We start from the raw sequence: 20762 nt of genomic DNA, 5'->3' as shown, positions 1-20762 counted from the left end.
TATCTTCAATACCATTCATTCTTTACAACTCATAATTTACATACATATTCAAATAATGGTATTTTAATTAAACTAATTAAACTAAACATAAACCCCAAACAAAACCTCAGGGGAGCATCTTCCCTCCCCGGCACCCTACAAAATACCTTTCCCTATCTCCCCGTCCCTAATCTATCCTCTTACAAATCTAAATGACACCCAGCCCTAAACCCCCTTCCACCTCTCCCGAGCAGCATGCTGCCCCCACTTCCTCTCCTCTCTCTTCATCCTCCCCTCAAATCTCCTTCCACCCTCCTCACTATCCCTTCCTCCCCCCAATCTCTCCCTGTCTTCACCATGTTCTGCCTTGCTTCCCACAGCCCCCGTTTAAAGAGACTCATGAGAAGCCAGAGCAGAAACCTGTCCCTATCCGTCCCTCTCGCTCTCCCTACACCCCTCTCTAACCTGGCCCACGTCAATACAAAAATCCCCCTTTACCAAACCTAACAACACCCGTGCCCTAGCCCATACTACTCCGGCAAAGGCACAGTCCCAAAAGACATGGCGCACAGTCTCCTCCCTGCCACAAGAGGATCTTGGACAGGTGGGGGATTGCACCAAACTATACCGGTAAAAGATGGAACGTACCGGCAAACACTTATGAAGGCTCAACCAATTCAGGTCCTTGAGCCTGTTGTCCAGACCCCGCGCCTGCACTCCCTCCCAGACCACTTCTGAGATGCCCACTACAGGCGCCGGACTCCCTGCCTTTTTGACCTCCTCGTACAGGTGCCTGTGATCTAAACCTACTCGGGCAACTTCAACCTCAGGGTGCGCACGCAGCCACTTGGCCGCATGACCAAAGTGCCACGGCAGCTGTTCCGCCCGAGGACCCGTGTTAGACCACACCATTATGCTTCTCGCCTGATACGAGAAAAACACCCGCAGGAGGTAACCGGACGGGTGTATCACTGGCTGAGCAAGCTCCGTTAACAAGAAAGAAACAAAAATTGAGTCCAGCTTGAGGGGGAAATGTGGTACCCCCCTACCTCCCTCCCCGATGGGACAGAACATGCGTGCCCTGGCGACCCACTCGCACCTGCCACTCCACATAAACTGAAACACAAGCCTCACTAGAGGCCTCCTCAGACAAGCCGGCAATGGGTAGATGTATGCCAAATACAAAAGAGACGGCAACACATCCACCTTTAGGACCAGGACTTTGCCCATAAAAGACAAATACCTAGCCTTCCACATTGCTAGCTTCCTCTGTACCACTGCGATACGCATGTTCCAGTTTAGCGTCGCTGAGCCGGAGGTCTCAAAATGGACCCCGAGGATCCTCAGGGCCCCTTCACAGAGAGATAACCCCCCAGGCACATCCGTTCTACCGCGCCATCTTCCGAAAAACTTGACGGAAGACTTTGCATGGTTCAGAACTGCTCCCGACGCTCGGGTGAAATCCCCAGAGATGGCAAGGGACCTTGTCAGGCACGAGTCCTTGCACAACAGCAAGGAAGTGTCGTCGGCGTACTGCGTCATCTTAACACGCAGTCCACCACTTCCAGGGATCAGCAAGCCTTCCACCCCTGCGTCTGCCCTCATGGCAGCCCCCAGAGGCTCCATGTACAGAACGAAGAGGAGAGCCGAGAGTGGGCACCCCTGCCTGACCCCAGACGAGAGGTCAAAAACGTCACCCAAGTGACTATTTACACTAACTCGGCACCCCGCTCCGACATATAATGTACGAATCCATCCTATAAACTTCTCCCCAAATCCTAATCGACCTAACACTCTGAATAAAAAGGATCTATTCACGCGATCAAAGGCCTGATCTAGCGATGCTACCATTAAAGGCAGTCCTCTATCTTCAACCCAAGCGATGGAGTCCCTGATTTACTGTAGGTTCCATCTAATAGAGCGACCCTCTACCCCGCACGTCTGATCCTCATGGACGACGTAGGGAAGTGCTGTGCGCAACCGGTCTGCTAAAACCTTTGCTAGTAGCTTGTAGTCTACACACAGCATGGTCAACGGCCGCCAGTTGCCAAGGTCTGTTACTTCCCCCTTCTTATATAAAAGTGACAGCACACCAACAGCCATTGATCCCCCCGGGACCCCCGTCTCAAGGATGGCCTTCAAGACTTCGAGGACCACTGGTCCAAGTATACCCCAAAACTTGAGATAAAACTCAGCCGGCAGCCCATCCATCCCAGGCACCTTCCCTTTTCCCATCCTCCTAAGAGCGCTCTCAACCTCTTCTAGTGAGATCTGGGCCTCCATCACTTCTCTAATGTCCTCCGGCAACCGCCTGGACAAGAGTTCTAAAAACACATTTACCTGCTCTACATCTATTTCCCTTTCCTTAAATAAACCTTGGAAATGATCAGTTGTCACCCTGACCATATCCTCTGGTTCTCTAACTATACTACCATTTTCTTCCCTAACACCATGCATTACCTTCCTACTCTGTCTGGCCCTAACCAACTTAAAGAACATAGCAGAACAAGTCTCAATATGTTCTAGAAAGCCACTATGCGCACGCTCCAGGAAAGCTCGAGCCTTCCGCTCCTGCAACTCCCTGAGCTGCGTCTTTAGGGTTGCGGATCTCTCCCAGTCAAACGACCCGCCGAGGTTGCCTGCCTCGTATTCGAGTTCAATTAACCTTTGGATACGATCCACCTCTCCTCCCTTTTTTCCTCTTGCAATACCCTATTATAAAAGCCCCAATCCTCACCTTAACTAATTCCCACCACTCTAACACCCCCTCGCACATGGAACGGAGGCCTTCACGCCTCCAAAAGAAACCATAAAACCCGTCAACAAAAGCCTACTCCTCCAGCACATCCCGATCTAACTTCCAGTACCCCCTACCAAAGAGGCAGACTGGCGACCCCACCTGCAGGAGCACCCCGTCGTGATCCGAAAAGAAAACAGGCAACAGCCGCCCAGACAACTTACCCAAAGACCTGGGTACAAAAATATATAGAGTTGCGCCATGTAGGACCGTCCATTTTCGGAGTAGTGTGCAGACCACCATCTACCAGACCATGGCAAGCCATTAGCCCGGCAATGGCGCCTGCACTGCTATCCCCCCCTCTTCCTAAATCTGTATTAAAATCCCCCCTATCACTAATTTCCTATTTGTGACACACAGGGGCGTCAGACAGTCCACCATCTCCCTCCTGTCTGCCACCACCTGTGGCCCATACACCACCACTAATCTAAATTTACAATCCCTTATCGTGACATCCACCCCTATAACCCTCCCCTGCATTACCACAAAAGAATCCTCCACTTTTACCTCACTGTGCCCACACAAAATCCCTACCCCCGATGAGTGCACCCCCCCAATACCCCAAACCGACTCCCCCTTGTCCCACTCCCTCTTAAACCTACTAACATCCCCTCCATCTCTCAGGTGAACCTCCTGTAAAAAACAAAAATCAAACCCCACACCCTCCAAATAACTAAAAACCGCCCTCCTCTTAACAAAATCCCTTAAACCCCTTACATTTAAACTAACAAAAATAAAATTAGACCCCATGAAAAAATAAAAACATGTAATACACACAAATTCTAAAAAAACAGGAGACTCACCTGATGCTCCCCTGCTCCATATCTACCGATGAGAACACCATCCGTAATCCCGACATCCCCCCCTCTTCCTCCATCACACCATCCCAGGATGCAGGAATAGTGTTTGGCTCCTGGGTGCCCTGCACCCTGGGTCTACCCCCACAATCCTCCCCCTCCCCAGTGTTGCAGCTGGTTTGGAAAAAAATTGGGTTTGAGTCCCCAAACTGAGTCCCCAAACAAAAAACTCCCCACCTCCTCCTGTACCCAGTCCTGAGTCTTGTTAGGTGTGTCCCCACCCAACAGAAGTTGAGGGCCTGGGGAAACCAGCAGCAACCCAGAGGTTTCTCCCGCCCCCATCACTCTCTTGGCCATCCCCTCCCCCTCACTGTCGGCCAATCGCACCCTCCTCTTCATTCTCTTCTTTGGTGATGGCGGCAGTGGAGAGATACCACCACCCCCCCCCCCGCCAGCTCCTCCACCATACCCCTCATCTCTTCCACCAGGGCACTTTCCCCCCAGTCCACTTGCTCTTCCACCGTCTCCTTCTCCACCACTCCTCCCTCGCTTTCTTCTCTCTCATGCTCCTCCACTCGGTTGCCTTCTTCTGCCGCTTTTCCTGGTTCTCCTACTCCCGTGCCTTCAGTTTCCTTCTCTCTTCCATCCGCCGCTTCTTGCTCCTCCTCCTTCCTTGTGGCCTTCCCCTCTGGACCTGTACTCTGGTCATGAGGCGTGCTTCCTTCCCCTCCTCTTCTTCCCCATCCCCCGCTCCTGCTGCCCCCCCAGCCGCAGACGCATATGACCTCTGACGGGCCGGGCACCCCCGCCATAGATGTGCTGACGAGCCACACCCATGGCACGTCTTAGGCTTGTCACAATCCCTCGTCTCGTGTTCCTCAGATCCACAAAATCTGCATTTTCTTGTACTGCACGAGGCGAATATGTGACCGTAGGCCATACAGTGCCTGCAAAATGGGGGCTGACGTGCATAAAACAACGTCCCCCTGTCAGCCCCTAGGGAGAACATAGCAGGAGGATGGAGGTAGCCACCATGTCCCTTTGGGTCCTCTCTGAGGAGGGCCTGGAAAACTCTCCTCCCATTCCAAAACCCAAGGGAGTCTTTGAGGTGCCTTGCTGAGGAGACGTTATCCATGTATCTCCCCAGAAAAGCCCTCACCTCTTCGTCCTTAACGTAAGGGTTGTAAATGTTAACAGTTACAACCCTAAAGTTATTCTTCGCCAGGCTTTTTATTTCATAGTGGCACATCAGCCTCTCACCTCCCACTGCTCTTGCCCTTCTCAGGATATCATCGTGTTTTTCCTCTGTATATAGTGCCATGTCGTATGCACCCTCCGACGAGTTGCCTTGGAAACAAAACACGTCCTTCACCGTCAGCTTTAGAATCCCCATCAATATTATCCTTCCAAAAGTTTCGCATCCTAAAGGCTCCAACTCCTTTTCCTTCCAAGCAAACCGAATCGTGTTGGCCAGCAACAATCCCAAGGGACCGACCGTGTTGATGTATTTAGCACCATCTCCGCAAGGAGAATGGCGCTCGTTCTCTTCTCTTCCAAAACAAGTAAAAAAGAAAAACCAACGTGACCGATCCTATCTGGTGAAAATACACAGAGACAGGAACAATCACCCACGAAACACTCAAAGAATATGGCTGCCTAAATATGGTTCCCAATCAGAGACAACGATAATCACCTGACTCTGATTGAGAACCGCCTCAGGCAGCCATAGACTAAGTAGACACCCCACAAAACCCCAAGACAAAAACACACCACAGTAACCCATGTCACACCCTGGCCTGACCGAAATAAATAAATAAACATAATATATTTCGACCAGGGCGTGACAACTATCAAGTAGTGAGAAGGTTACCCATGGGAGTGGCACAAAGACCTAACAATTACAACTAGGTTCACTATCTTGACACTGATGTTGAAAATCGAGAAATAAAACAACCCTTTGTAAAGAATGCAAAACAACTGCACATTCACACATTTTAACACAATAAGCAGAGGACAACTAAGCTTTAAGTTGCTTCAGCACTTTAAGCATTCAGCACTATTAAAGTGTCAACATTCCACGATGAAATAAAATCCTCTGCTTACTTGCTTGCAAGCATGAATGAATGGGAATGTCTGCTACTTTACTTGATTTGCTTCATGTCCCCATAAGCTTTAATTTTCCTAAACAGCTTTATATTTGGCATAGTTTCTGGGCGGCATGTTGAGTTTGTGCATTGAGCTTTTATGGTTCCATGTATCACTTTATGATGTTCAATTATTATGACTACAGTATGTCTCAGGTGCTTAACTGTCTGTGTTGGGTAAACCCCACTGTTGGCAGCTGTATTTGTCAGTAACACACACACACACACACACACACACACACACACACACACACACACACACACACACACACACACACACACACACACACACACACACACACACGCACACGCACACGCACACGCACACGCACACGCACACGCACACGCACACGCACACGCACACAGAGAATTATACATTGTCCAGTAACTCAATGGCCGTGTTTACAAGTAATAAGAAATTGAAATGTGCCTCTGTCTATTCAATAATGACTCAATAATGGTATCCTCCACCAATGTGTCTCACTATTGTGAATCGAGTCACTGAAGCTCCATAGAATCACCATAGCACATAAGGCTGCAAGTGTGCCAGAGGCGGACTGAGTTAGTTACATGATGCAGGACGCATGCCTCTCTTTCCCTCTCAATCTCTCCTGCAATTGGCACCCTATTCCCTATTTACTGCACCACTTCTGACCAGTGCCCATAGCTCTCTGTTCAGTAGTAGTGTGCTATAGAATATAGGGCGCCATTTGGGACGCAGACTTATATGCTATGGTGTAACATGCAACCTATACTATTAAACTGTCTTGGTCTAATTTGTGTGTCTGACGTGTTATAATGCAAGATCTCAGACTGTGGTTATTTCCATAAATGGTATGATATCTACATAATTGTGCTTGGAATATGTTGTTGTGGAGGCAGTTTTCATGTACTGTTTAATGCAGTCAAGATGGCAGCAGTATATTATATACAGTATATAGCCATACAGAACCTAGCTAGCTACCAGGGTTCTCAAGCACTGGTACAGTAATGACATGCAGCTTTGGTCAGTGCACTTCCTGCAGAAATCCATTTGCATCGGGGGTGCATTGCAAGCAGTGCTGGCTAGAGATAACACTTCATCTTTTCAAATGGAAGCCCCGTTGAAAAATGAACCACTGCCTGCCTGCAGTGCACTAGATCAAGGTGTCCCAGTATACTTAAAAGGAATGTGCTTCACTATCAAGGTCTACACAACACGATATTCAAACATTTGTATGTGATATAGAGCGCTTTTGGTGATTGATTTTGAAACAATACTTTAAAAAAATACATATTTACATGTAATTAGTCCTAAACATTTTAGTATAACATTTAAGATATGCAGACCTGTCATTTAACATACATTCATTAATTTAATAATTGATACATTATTTAATTAATTCATAATCTGTGTCAGTACATTTTCCAGTTTGAAAACATTCTCAATCAAACATCAACTATTTATTAGCCCAGAGCTTTATAAGGTGAAAACTAATCATTTTAACTAAGCTTATACCTTATTTATGTTTATTATTATTTGGGGAGGAGGGGGAGATCAGATTTAATATTGCAGATCGATTGTAGAGTTACCTCTGCTGCAGAGGATACGTTCATTAGAGTTACCAGCCTCATATATTGCAGCCCATCTGGTAAGCGCTTAGGGACTATCATTTGTTTTTCAATTGGACAATGACCCAACACACCTCCAGGCTGTGTAAAGGCTAGATGGCCAAGAAGGAGAGTGATGGAGTGCTGCATCAGATGACCTGGCCTCCCCAATCCCCCGACCTCAACCAAATTGAGATGGTTGGACCGCAGAGTGAAGGAAGAGCAGCCAACAAGTGCTCAGCATATGTGGGAATTCCTTCAAGACTGTTGGAAAAGCATTCCAGATGAAGCTGGTTGAGAGAATACCAAGCGTGTGCAACGCTGTCATCAAGGCAAAGGGTGACTACTTTGAAGAATCTCAAACATAAAATATATTTTGATTTGTTAAACACTTTTTTGATAACTACATGATTCCATATGTGTTACTTCATAGTTTTGATGTCTTCACTATTATTCTACAATGGAGAAAATAGTAAAAATAAAGAAAAACCCTTGAATCAGTAGGTGTGTCCAAACTTTTGACTGGTATTTATATATCTACACATATACCTCTCTCATCTATTTCTGATGTCCTTCCTCTACCCTCAACCTCTCTCATCTATTTCTGATGTCGTTCCTCTACCCTCAACCTCTCTCATCTATTTCTGATGCCCTTCCTCTACCCTCAACCTCTCATCTATTTCTGATGTCCTTCCTCTACCCTCAACCTCTCTCATCTATTTCTGATGTCCTTCCTCTACCCCCAACCTCTCTCATCTATTTCTGATGTCCTTCCTCTACCCCCAACCTCTCTCATCTATTTCTGATGTCCTTCCTCTACCCTCAACCTCTCTCATCTATTTCTGATGCCCTTCCTCTACCCTCAACCTCTCTCATCTATTTCTGATGTCCTTCCTCTAACCTCAACCTCTCTCATCTATTTCTGATGTCCTTCCTCTACCCTCAACCTCTCTCATCTATTTCTGATGTCCTTCCTCTACCCTCAACCTCTCTCATCTATTTCTGATGTCCTTCCTCTACCCTCAACCTCTCTCATCTATTTCTGATGTCCTTCCTCTACCCTCAACCTCTCTCATCTATTTCTGATGTTCATCCAGTTTCTATTTGCCATATATTTTTTAACTGTGCTGTTTCACAAACGTTCTGAACCTACAGCAGGGGTGTCAAAGTCAAATGGACGGAGGGCCAAATAAAAAATTTAGCTACAAGCCGAGGGCCGGACTGTTCGAATGTTCATTGAAATTTTTTTAAATGACGCATATAGTCTAGTGAACCTAATTGAACCTACTGAAAACCTAACAAATATATTCCAATATGATCAGATAAATAAAGCAATATTTTCTTATGGCTCTGTCAGTAATCTTTAATTTTCAACAGACACATAAGACAAATTTCCTTTATATAAAAATCCCCATAACATGAACATTAAATGAAAGAAACCGGTATTCAAGGCACCATCAGTAGCCTATATTTTCTATTTTAGCAAAAGTGGGCTAAATTTACTTCAAAGAAAAAAACAATAATAGCAATTTTCTATCATCCACTCAACTGAAATATTTTTAAAATATAATTGGATTGAAATACAATAAAATAAAGTGCAAAAATCTATTAATCAAAAACAACACTTTGTTTAAGGAGAAGTAACATGCAGTGAAAACAAATATTAAACTTTAACTTTTAAACTTGAACTGAGTAAAAACTCTAAATATGTGATTGCACAGTAATGTTCACTTGTTTGAGGTTGAGGGTGATACTTGGTGGTGTCCCATCTTTTCCACAAGTTCATCAATGTTCGGGGTAAGGCTCTGAGCTGAGGAAATCCTCAGAATTGAGTGGAGGTGTTCAGCAGTAAGTCGACTTCTGTGTGATGTTTTGTTCAAGTTCATCAAAGAAAACAGTTGTTCACACAGGTATGTGCTGCCAAACATAGACAACGTTTGAGCAGCCTGGATGCGCAGCTGGGGCATTGTGTCGGGGAGGAAACGGGTGAACTCCGCAGCACCCACTGCTGCATATTTTGCCCTCAGTGCATCATTGCATTGGAGGTCAATCAACTCCATTTGGAGGTTTGGTGGTGAGCTTTCCACGTCAACAGCAAATGGGTTACCGAGCAGTTCCAACCTGCTTTTTTGTGCTTCAAAGTCAGCAAATCGGTGTCGAAAGTCAGCGGCAAGCATACCTATTTTATCAGCCAACTGTGCGCTCGGGAACGCACTGGTAGAGAGCTTCTCTTTCATGGTCTGGCAGCTGGGAAAGTGGCTCAAATTTTCTTTCCGCATCTGCGTCTCCCACAGAGTCAGTTTGGTTTTAAATGCCTTCACTGTACTGTACATATCAGAGATGACACGATCCCGACCCTGCAGCTGCAAGTTCATTGCATTCAGATGACTCGTAATGTCACACAGAAAAGCCATTTCACACAGAAACATTTCGTCTCGGAGTTGTGTTGTGTCTTTCCCTTTGCTGTCCAAGAACAGACAAATCTCCTCACGAAGCTCGAAACATCTTTGAAGCACCTTTCCCTGGCTTAGCCATCGCACCTCTGTGTGATAAGGCAAATCACCATGCTCCGTTTCTAACTCCGTCAGAAATGCCTTGAACTGGCGGTGATATGCAATGAAATCTTTTCCCTTTTTCACAAGCTGCTCTTTTAGATTGATGGACAACTGGTCTACTCTCTCGGCAATGGTGTTTCTGCTCAGACTCACATTTAAAAAGAGTTGCCTTTTTTCTGGGCAAACTTCGTCACAAACTTTAATCATGCAGTTTTTGATGAAATCCCCCTCCGTAAATGGCCGGGCTGATTTAGCGATCTCTTCTGCCAAAATAAAACTGGCCTTGACAGCAGCCTGGCCTTGTGATTTGGCTTTTTTGAACAGAGCCTGTCGAGATTTGAGGCCTCGTTTTAATTCCTCTGCCTTTTGTAGCCTTTGTTCCATGTCCATATTCTTGTTGTTGTCCGCGTGTTTCGTTTCATAATGTCGTCTCAGATTATACTCTTTCAGTACCGCCACACTTTCTCCACACAGAAGACACACAGGTTTTCCAGCTACCTCCGTGAACAAATACTCCGACTCCCACCTTGTTTGAAACCCCGGTTCTCAGTGTCCACCTTCCGTTTTGCCATTTTTGATGGGTATCTGAAAGTTAATTTTACTGTGATGCTGACAACTGCTGTGCCAATAAATATTGAAATGAAGCAGCCTACTGCTCGGTGCGTCACCGTTGCATTGTGGGAAATGTAGTATTGGTGCGTGTAAAAGATCTGCGGGCTGCCGGCTTGCTGCGGTCTGCGGGCCGGTTCTAATAATAAATCAAGATCATCCCAGGGGCCGTAAAAAACCTTCTCGCGGGCCGGATGTGGCCCGCGGGCCTTGACTCTGACATATGTGACCTACAGTATATACATTTTACAGACACAGTATATTTTACATGAGTTATCTTGCTGCTATTAGTCACACCTTTTAGCTCTATTCAACCCCTCCCATCTATCTCTTCCATTTGCCATATGAGTTTCAACTGTGCTGTGATGTGTCACAAAAGTTCTGAACCTTTCCATTCTCATAGTTTCTACAGATGGTAAATGAAAGATTTTTTTCTGTTGCTAAAAGTATTATTATATTATTGATCGATTGACTATGACTTTTCAAACCACCCAGTAGTGCTATCTGCAGCATTAGTCATTCTTGGACCTGTGACCAAAAACAAGCTACATATGGACAGTACCAAAATAAATTATCTCATAATGTCTCTTTGCAGGGAAACCTGCAGAGCTGGGAAGGTTGTATCCCCCATACATATATATATAACATTATATTGGTTGCAATCATTTTGTATAATAATTTAAATGGAAAAATTATACGGTTTGAATACGGAGTCGTTTTGCGTATCAGTTCACAAACCATGGAATCAGTACATCGAAAATCTCTTCCCAACTATTTTTCAATCTATATGGCACAGCTGTCAATTATTTGGTACTTGAATGAAAGTGGTACACTTATATACAGTGTTGCTAGCAGCTAGCAGCTGACAGTTAATTCATTTTCACATGTCCACAGCCTTACCAAGCAATTATTGAGAGGTATGTTACTCATAAATATTTCGATTCAGGCCTACAAGCACAGACCTATATTACATATTACAAATGTAATATGACTTTCACTTGACAGTCAAACACGCATGACACAGGTAGAGGCGTAGGTAGTTGGTTGCATTTTTATCCCATGTTTACTGCTAGGTGGAGCCCGAGTATATTGTGTGAGCGACAATCCAGATCCGAGTTTTGCGTCTCGCCGTTCTCGCATTCTACCTTGAGTCAAAGACCGCATTTCTCCCAGGCAGTGCTCCGAAATTGGTTTGTCATATGCGCAGAGAGCAAAGCCTTGGAAGCAAAAAATATATCGAGTTCTTTGCCGTGGAGATTTTCAAACAAGACACATTTATTTGGCATAGCCTACTCTTTTTTTTGCGCTAATGTGTTTTGCCTTTGAGCTTTTACTTTCGAACGTGATGTAGTAGTTACTGCACAAGAGGACGTGTTGTGCGCCACTTCTTTTGAGGGACTGTCATCTGGATACACAAGGAGACCGTTCTTTCTCCAGCAATATCGACAGTACACGGATCATACAGACATGTCCAGCTCTTCTAGCCTACTATCGGACTTCTGAGAAAATATAAGCGGAGTTATTCGAAATTATTATTTGGAATCGCCCTTCTTTTCCCCTCTGAGGAGACTGATCTGTGCGCAAGGACGATATCAATTGTGTTAAGAAAATAAGTGTGAACAATTGTATTACTCACACTTTCAATGGGAGGACTATTTGAAGGGTATAATCGTTTCACCAGTGTCTTCTAAAACACGGTAAGAATATTATGCTAATTCGTAGGCTATACGATTTTGCCTGCATCTTCATCTGTATTTTGTTTCGCATATGCACTTCAATTAGCCTACTTGCAGTTTATCGTATATACAATATTTGCCTGTGTTGGATGTAATGTGTAGGCTAATGAGTTATACGTTGTTATATTTAAGACTTCATTTTTAAGTAAACTTGGCGACGGTGTGTCAGGGTTGGTATTCATTGGTTACGCAGTTTGCAATTAATTGCCTTGTCAAGATATCAATAGTTTCTCGTGTCAGTTGCGGTGATTTAAAGAGCGTCACTTAATGAGCGCGTCCTTGCTGCTCTATCCAAATTAGGGAACCAATGTAGTTTGTTGTATGGTTTATTATAAAGGGAATGGTTGGCACTATGCACCGGCAACGTGCGTCTGTCCGTTTCTCTATTCACAACCCAGCTTTCAGAAGATGTTAAAATAATGCGTTACTTAGTCCAGTATGAAGTTGGTGATGAATGAAGTTTATGTAGAGTACCCTTAAACAGTTCACAGTCCGTTTTACAATGGGTGCTTGAAACGGTGGTTGTATACAATAGGATGTTCCAGGGAAAACTGTGTATAGAGTCACGGATGAACGGCAATATCTGGAATAGAATGAAAATGGATGTTTTTCCACATGTATAATGTTGTCCATTTTGAGTGCCACCATGCAAGTTATGGGAAAACGGACGCACTAACAGACCTGAGGGGACCATCTGCATCGCACGATAAATTAAATATAGGCTAGCATGAGCTACCAGATTGGTTAGTTGTACGTTTTCATCTCATTCCTTTGCACACACGACTGCCATATCTGCGACACCCCAGTAGTCCACTGACGTAGGCCATACGCGTTCACACGTATTTACTCATTTAATGTTTTGCTATCTATATACAGTTTTTTCATAAAGTATTCACACCCCTTGACTTATTCCGCATTTTGTTGTTTTACAAAGTTGGATTCAAATGGATTTAATTGTCATTTATTTTTGTCAACGATTCTACACAATGTACTCTGATATCAAAGTCGAAGAAAAAAATCTAACGTTTGTAAAAATAAAAAAAATAATGAAAAATACAACACTTATCTTGATTAGATAAGTATTCAACCCCCGGAATCAATACATGTTAGAATCACCGTTGGCAGCGATTACAGCTGCATGTCTTTGTGGGTGAGTCTTGAAGAGCTTTCCACATCTGACTTGTGCAACATTTGCCCATTATTATTTTACAAATTCTTCAAGCTCTGTCAAGTTGATTGTTGGTCATTGCTTGACAACCATTTTCAGGTCTTGCCATAGATTCTCAAGCAGATTTAAGTCAAAACTGTAACTCGGCTACTCAGGAACATTCACTATGTTATTGGTAAGCAACTCTAGTGTAGATTTTGCATTGTGATTTAGGTTGTCTTGCTGAAAGGTGAATTCATCTCCCAGTGTCTGGTGGAAGGCAGACAGAACTAGGTTTTCTTTTAGGATTTTGCCTTTGCTTAGTTCCATTCCGTTTGACTTTTTATCTTGAAAAACTCTGCAGTTCTTAACAAATACAAGCATACACATAACATGATTCCACCACCACTATGCTTGAAAATATGGAGAGTGATACTAAGTAATATGTTTGGGGCAAATCCAATACAACACTTTGTATTCAGGACAAAGAGTGAATTGCTTTGCCACATTTTTGCAGTATTACTTTAGTGCCTTGTTGCAAACAGGATGAGTGTTTTGCAATATTCTGATTTGCTACAGGCTTCATTTTTTTATTATGTCATTTAGGTTAGTAATTCTGAAGTAATTACAATGTTCCATCCACCCATTAAGTGTTCTCCCACCACAGCCATTAAACTCTAACTGTTTTAAAGTCACGATTGACCTCATGATGGAATCCCTGAGTGGCCTGTATCTTTTGTAGTGACTGGGTGTATTGATAAATCATTTGTACCATACATTTGAATTTATCAGTACTTTTCAACTTCTCTTCTGTCACATTTCAATATACATCTGCTATTTTGTCCTCAATGCCATTTTAGATATGAAAGGCAATGGACGAACATGAGTGGTGTGTGTGTGTGAGACATAAAACATTCCAAATGGGATCAGAGTCTGCAACATTCATTTATTTGTCAAGGTTTTGAATCCTTCTGGTCAGTTCCTCACCAAGGTTTAGTAAGCTTACTACCGAACACTTGTTTGTCTCTGACTTTCCATCTCATCCTCTGTGAAGTGCTCTCAAGGTGGTGACACGTGATTACAGCCATATCTTCAATGTGGTGGGTGTACGGGTAAACATGCCCATGACACAACCTAAACGAGCCATCTACCTCAGATGGTGAAGACCTTGACATCCTCCCCCTAGAGGAATAACGAGAGGACAGTTCATGCTTTGCTTTTCTTGTCTAATTGGATGTCAACCTGTAGTTTACTTTCAGTGCATCTTGTCTTTGCTCATCCAATGCCACGTCGTTCTTCATAATATTTGCTCCACAGCTGTGGGCAGTGTCCCAACGGTGTATGTCTGACAGATATCACTTTTGACTATATTGCTAGATGCTGACCTCACCTTTCCTCTTGTTGTGGTGCAGTACCATTGCAGTGCATTCTGGATGGCTGGCCTAATTCGTTTTAGCCAACAGCTTATGCAGTAAAGTGAATATGTCTGGAAAATTGATAATCCTGGTAGCAAGAGTTGCTCTGTCTGGAAATGACCTTTTACTGCCAGAATATCAAGAAAAAGGAGAGGGTAGATGATGAAGAGGGAGGTGTATATAGCACCTCATAGCTGGTGCAGGGATCTACCTGTGTGCCATCTGGCTTGTGAAAACAATCAGTGGTAACCTTACCCTACAGTCATTACTGCTTTAGGTGTTCTAAGGTCTAGTAGGTGTTTTTTCTTCTCATGAAATCACACTTTATTCGTTGTGGGCTGGAATTCAATCAAACTGGGCCATACTGTACGTATAGATGAATGTTCTGATCAAATCAAACTGCTTATTGTTTTAGATATCTAGGCTTAAATGATCAAAAGTGGAACAAATGATTTAATTGGGTTTAATAAGCAGTTGTTTGAATCAATGACACGGTGGATGGTTATCAATGTTTAATTCTTGCAAGGTGGTCCCACCTGTGTTTACAAGCCAGGCAGATAGCTTTTAATCTGGTGCATTGCCAACGTTAAATAGCTTTTTTACTCATTAGCATGGCATTTGCTTATGAATGGTTCGTGAAGCATTCTAAAGGTCCTTATAAAGGGTTTGTGAAGGCACACAACACTCCCTTATACCTCCAGTCTGTTTCGTAGCTGGGAGATGTTTATTGAGTACATAGTTTTCACCTAGTAACATACGTTGTCAATCTGTAAAATGAATGTGTATTGTGTTCTTGTCACTGATTATTATTATTTTTCTTCAAGGTTTCTTTCCCTCTATTGTTTTGTTGTCTTGACAAATGTGTTCTTCCTGAGACGTTTCGCTGACAAAAGCATATCCAATGGTAATATTTCTTAACCTGGCTGACATAGTGAGCTCCAAAAGAATTACGACAGTGACAAGTGTTTTGGCTCTGTAGTCCTTCACTTTGTATTTGAAATGATACAGATAGATTATTTACCATTCATTTCTAATGGGAACACAACCAAAACAAGCAGCAAATGCATCCAACAAATTTGCCACGAGCTTGATCTAGTAGTCATTGCGTGCTATGAATATTTGACCAAATATATTATAGTGGCTTGGAAATAAATGCCATTTTGAAAGGAGGCAAATGGTTAGTAGGAAAAACCTTTTGTCGTTTTGATGTCGCCAGATTGACTTTAGATGCAGTGTAACATTATCTAGCTAGCTAAGATTGAGAGTAGACCGTTAGCATGTTAGCATTGCTTGCAATGTACGTTAGCATTGCTTGCTATTTTTGACGAATTTTGCTAGCTAATGACGACATTTCCATCTGTCTAAACTTGGAATTTGATGACATGATTATGATGGCAAAGTTGTTTCCAACTACATATTTGCCTACTTTAGAGATGTCCTCATATTTCCAGGACACTGTTGTGTAATTTAGACTAAACAGTCGTTAGCCTCCGTCCAGAATGATTGGGCTTATCACGACGTTTGGGCACCACTATGACGCCGCCGGCAGAGGGCGGCTTGAGAACGTTCATAACAATGGCATGACACGACTGAGTGACAGAGGTGCAAACTATGAATGGCTCCTGCCAGCTCCACTTGAGCTGTGGGGCAGTGAAATGTGGAGGTCTTTATTCAGCATTGTCTCTCTGTATAATGACTGTGTGTGTGTGTGTGTGTGTATTACTCTCATGATTTAAGCCATCCCTTCTATAAGCTACCCCACATTCCAACTAATGGCGTAAATGTTTTATGATACGGGATCATTTGGTGCCCTCAGTAAAAACACTGGTTTCATCAAAACCAATCCTAACTACTTCCATAAAGGCCACCATTTCATTCTCAGAGGCGGTGCTGTTTTAGTTTTTCCGTTTTATTATAAAAAAAATGGTTTCCCTAAAGTTTATTCGATATATGTGATTTGATTTCGCTTTTTGGACATTGGTATCAAATTTGCCAGTACAGTATGACTCGACATGATTCAATTCCCTTAATCAGGTTAACTGTATACGATTGAGGTCGACCGATTAATCGACATGGCCAGTTAATTAGGGCCGATTTCAAGTTTTCATAACAATCGGTAATCAGCATTTTTGGATGCCGATTATGGCCGATTACAGTGCAATCCACGAGGAAACTGCATGGCAGGCTGACCACCTGTTACGCTTGTGCAGCAAGGAGCCAAGGTAAGTTGCTAGCTAGCATTAAATGTATCTTATAAAAAACAATCAATCTTCACAATCACTAGTTAACTACACATGGTTGACGATATTACTAGGTTAACTAGCTTGTCCTGCGTTGCATAAATTAACAGGCACCGCATTTATTATATCATCGAATCACAGCCTACTTTGCCAAACGGGTGGTGATTTAATAAAAGAGCATTCGCGAAAAAAGCACATTCGTTGCACCAATGTTCCTAACCATAAACATCAATGCCTTTCTTAAAATCAATATTCAAGTATATATTTTTTAATACGGCATATTTAGTTAGCAGGCAATATTAACTAGGGAAATTGTGTCACCTCTCTTGCGTTCAGTGTAAACAGAGTATATGCAACAGTTGTTTTGCCACCTGGCCCGTCGCAAACTGTGTAAAGACCCTTTCTTCCTAACAAAGACTGTAATTCATTTGCCAGAATTTGACATAATTATGACATAACATTGAAGGTTGTGCAATGTAACAGCAATACTTAGACTTAGGGTTGCCAGCTGTTCGATAACATACAGAACGGTTCTGTATTTCATTGAAAGAGTAAACGTTTTGTTTTCAAAATTATAGTTCCCGTATTTGACCATATTAATGGCCTAACGCTCGTATTTCTGTGTGTTTTTATTATAACGAAGTCTATGATTTGATAGAGCGGTCTGAGCGGTGGTAGGCAGCAGCAGGCTCATAAGCATTCATTCAAACGGCACTTTCCTGAGTTTGCCAACAGCTCGTCGCAATGCTTGAAGCACAGCGCTGGTTTATAACTTCAAGCCTATCATCTCCTGAGATTAGGCTGGCAATACTATAGTGCCTATAAGAACATCTAATAGTCACAGGTATATGAAATACAAATGGTATAGAGAGAAATAGTCCTATAAATTCCTATAATAACTACAAACTAAAATGACTGAGCTGGAAATATTGAAGGCTCATGTTAAAAAGAACCACCAGCTTTCATATGTTCTCATGATCTGAGCAAGGAACTTAAACGTTAGCTTTTTTACATGGCACATATTGCACTTTCTTCTCCAACACTTTGTTTTTGCATTATTTAAACCAAACTGAACCTGTTTCATTATTTATTTGAGACTAAATAGATTTTTATTTATGTATTATATTAAGATAAAATGAGTGTTAATTCAGTATTGTTGTAATTGTCATTATTACAAATATATATATATATATTTTTTTTTGGTCCTCCAGTAATCGGTATCAGTATCTGCGTGGAAAAATTATAATCAGTCGACCTCAAATATAAGATATGACTTCATCGCTCCTCTACTGTAGGTGAAGGCTTTTACAGGAGTTAAATGTACAGGCCTTATATCGATTTGAATACCGTAAAACTTCAATTAAATGCAGTCTCAAATAGCTGTCGGTCCCTTTTAATAGCCGGGCAATGGCACATATTTCAGCAAATAAACACCTGTTTCAAACAAACGCTGGTTCTAAAGGAGTTGTTTACGAGTTTACCATGAATTGCCATTAATTGTTTACAATGTTTAATGTTTGATTGGTTACATTTTGACATTACTGAGTTATTTAAATTATGGCAATCATCAGTTTTGGCTGCTCGCTAGCAGTTCTCAGCTGTTAACTAGCAAGCACAAAAATAATCAAGAACTTCGGGAGTAAAGGCAGTAAACCCACTGTTCTTAGGCCGTCATTGAAAATAAGAATTTGTTCTTAACTGACTTGCCTAGTTAAATAAAGGTAAAATAAAAAATATATAAAAAATAAAAAGTACAGACCTTAAGAAATCATCATATCGCCCTCTAGTGGTGAAAGTAAGAACTACCGACATTGTAAAAGGGGAATAATAGTCACTGAAGTTATATATAGAGAAATACTAAGACAAAAGAAATGTGACGGTGTGTAAATGTTAACACAGTGCAAATTGATTAAAATACTGGAATTAAACAATTAACTATGCAAATGAGAAAAATGTGTGCATTAAGGAAATAGATGCCGGGTTCAAATAGAAGCACGTCTCTAAGCATCTGTTTTTTTTCAGTGATTTTAAGCAAATAAAGCCTCGGCTATTAATTCAAGTTTTACGGTAGTTTACCCAAGGCTAGTGGCTATGGAGGGCATTTTAGATACCTGTAAATTACAGTACACACACACACAAGGCAGACAGCACAGCAGAAGTTCAAACCGAAAGTACCTGTGACTCACTCCGTTGAGAAATGGAAATCATCTCTATCAACAGATTCATAAGGAAATGCATCAGTGATGTTGTTCCCACAGTGAATGTTTGCTGCTTCCCCAATCAAAAGCCCTGAATTACCACTGAGGTTTGCGCTAAACTGTGCAAGATGGCACCATATCTATTTTTTTGTTAGTTTATTTGCTTTGTTTGTAACGTATTTAAAAAAAACTTGTTTTGTATGTTGCCGCTACCGTCTCTTATGACCAAAAATAACTATTGAACATCACGGCTGCGATTACTCACCACGGACTGGCAGAATCCTTTGTTTCCTTTAACGTGTCCGATGAGGCCCGACGCAAACGATATACCGCTTTCTCGGGAACAGGCCCACATCCCCGTGATTTGCGTGAAGAGGAGGCGGAGAAAAAGGGTCTGTAGGGCGGGCTGCCTTCTGAGAATTCATAGGCGATCGAATAAACCCCCACTTCCTTCCATTCTGCTAGCAAATGTGCAATCTTTGGACAATAAAATAGATGACCTACGTAGAAGATTAAACTACCAATAGGACATTCAAAACTGTAAAATCTTATGTTTCACGGTGACGTGGCTGAATGACGACACTATCAACATACAGCTGGCTGGTTATATGCTGTACAGGCAGGGTAGACCAGCAGCGTCTGGTAAAACAAGGGGTGTAGGACTATGTATTTTTGTAAATAACAGGTGGTGCACGATATATAAGGAAGTCTTGAGCTAATGCTCATCTGAGGTAGTGTGGTCTACAGCTTGTCATGAGATACTCTATCTACCTAGAGAGTTTTCATCTGTATTTTTCGTAGCTGTTTTACATACCACCACAAACCAAGGCTGGCACAAAGACAGCATTGAATGAGCTGTATTCTGCCATAAGCAAACAAGAAAACGCTCACCCAGAGGTGGAGCTCCTAGTAGCCGGGGACTTTGATGCAGGGAAACTTAAATCTGTTTTACCAAATTTCTATCAGTATGTTAAATGTGCAACCAGAGGAAAAAAACTCAGATCAATAAAAAAAGTAGTCAGATGAAGCAGATGCTAAGCTACAGGACTGTTTCTCTAGCACAGACTGGAATACGTTCCGGGATTCCTCCAATAGCATTGAGGAGTACACCACGTCAGTCATTGCCTTCACCAATAAGTGCATCGACGACGTCCCCACAGTGACCATACGCACATGCCATGGATTACAGGCAACATCCACACTGAGCTAAAGGCTAGAGCTGCTGCTTTCAAGGAGCGGGACTCTAACCCGGAAGCTTATAAGAAATCTCAATATGCCCACCTTCAAACCATCAAAGGCAAAGTGTCAATACTGCACAAAGATCTAATCGTACTACACCGGCTTGGACGCTTGTCAGATGTGGCAGGGCTTGCAAACCATTAGACTACAAAGGGAAGCACGGCAGACGGCTGCCCAGTGACACAAGACTACCAGACGAGCTAAACTACTTATATGCTTGCTTCGAGGCAAATAACACTGAAACATGCATGAGCACACCAGCTGTTCTGGACGACTGTGATCACGCTCTCCGCAGCCGATGTGGGTAAGACATTTT

The 20762-nt window shown here is 42.8% G+C and overlaps 2 protein-coding genes across 2 annotated transcripts in view; one reads left to right on the top strand and one right to left on the bottom strand.

Moving 5' to 3' along the window:
• The window catches only part of LOC124007997 (multiple PDZ domain protein-like), a 74675-nt gene extending 55113 nt beyond the window's left edge, over positions 1 to 19562 (bottom strand). The window contains exon 1 of the mRNA XM_046318916.1: positions 19473 to 19562. Within this exon, the coding sequence (XP_046174872.1) occupies positions 19473 to 19562 (90 nt within the window). The remainder of the gene's footprint in view (positions 1 to 19472) is intronic.
• Positions 11641 to 20762, top strand: part of LOC124007996 (adhesion G protein-coupled receptor L3-like) — a 258366-nt gene continuing 249244 nt past the window's right edge. Inside the window, exon 1 of the mRNA XM_046318915.1 lies at positions 11641 to 12168. The gene's annotated coding sequence lies outside the window, so the exon portion shown is untranslated. The remainder of the gene's footprint in view (positions 12169 to 20762) is intronic.

This window comes from Oncorhynchus gorbuscha, linkage group LG21, assembly GCF_021184085.1.
Source record: "Oncorhynchus gorbuscha isolate QuinsamMale2020 ecotype Even-year linkage group LG21, OgorEven_v1.0, whole genome shotgun sequence".
Lineage (NCBI taxonomy): Eukaryota > Metazoa > Chordata > Actinopteri > Salmoniformes > Salmonidae > Oncorhynchus > Oncorhynchus gorbuscha.
The sequence above is the reverse complement of the archived record's forward strand: the minus strand, read 5'-3'. Positions and strand labels throughout refer to the sequence as shown.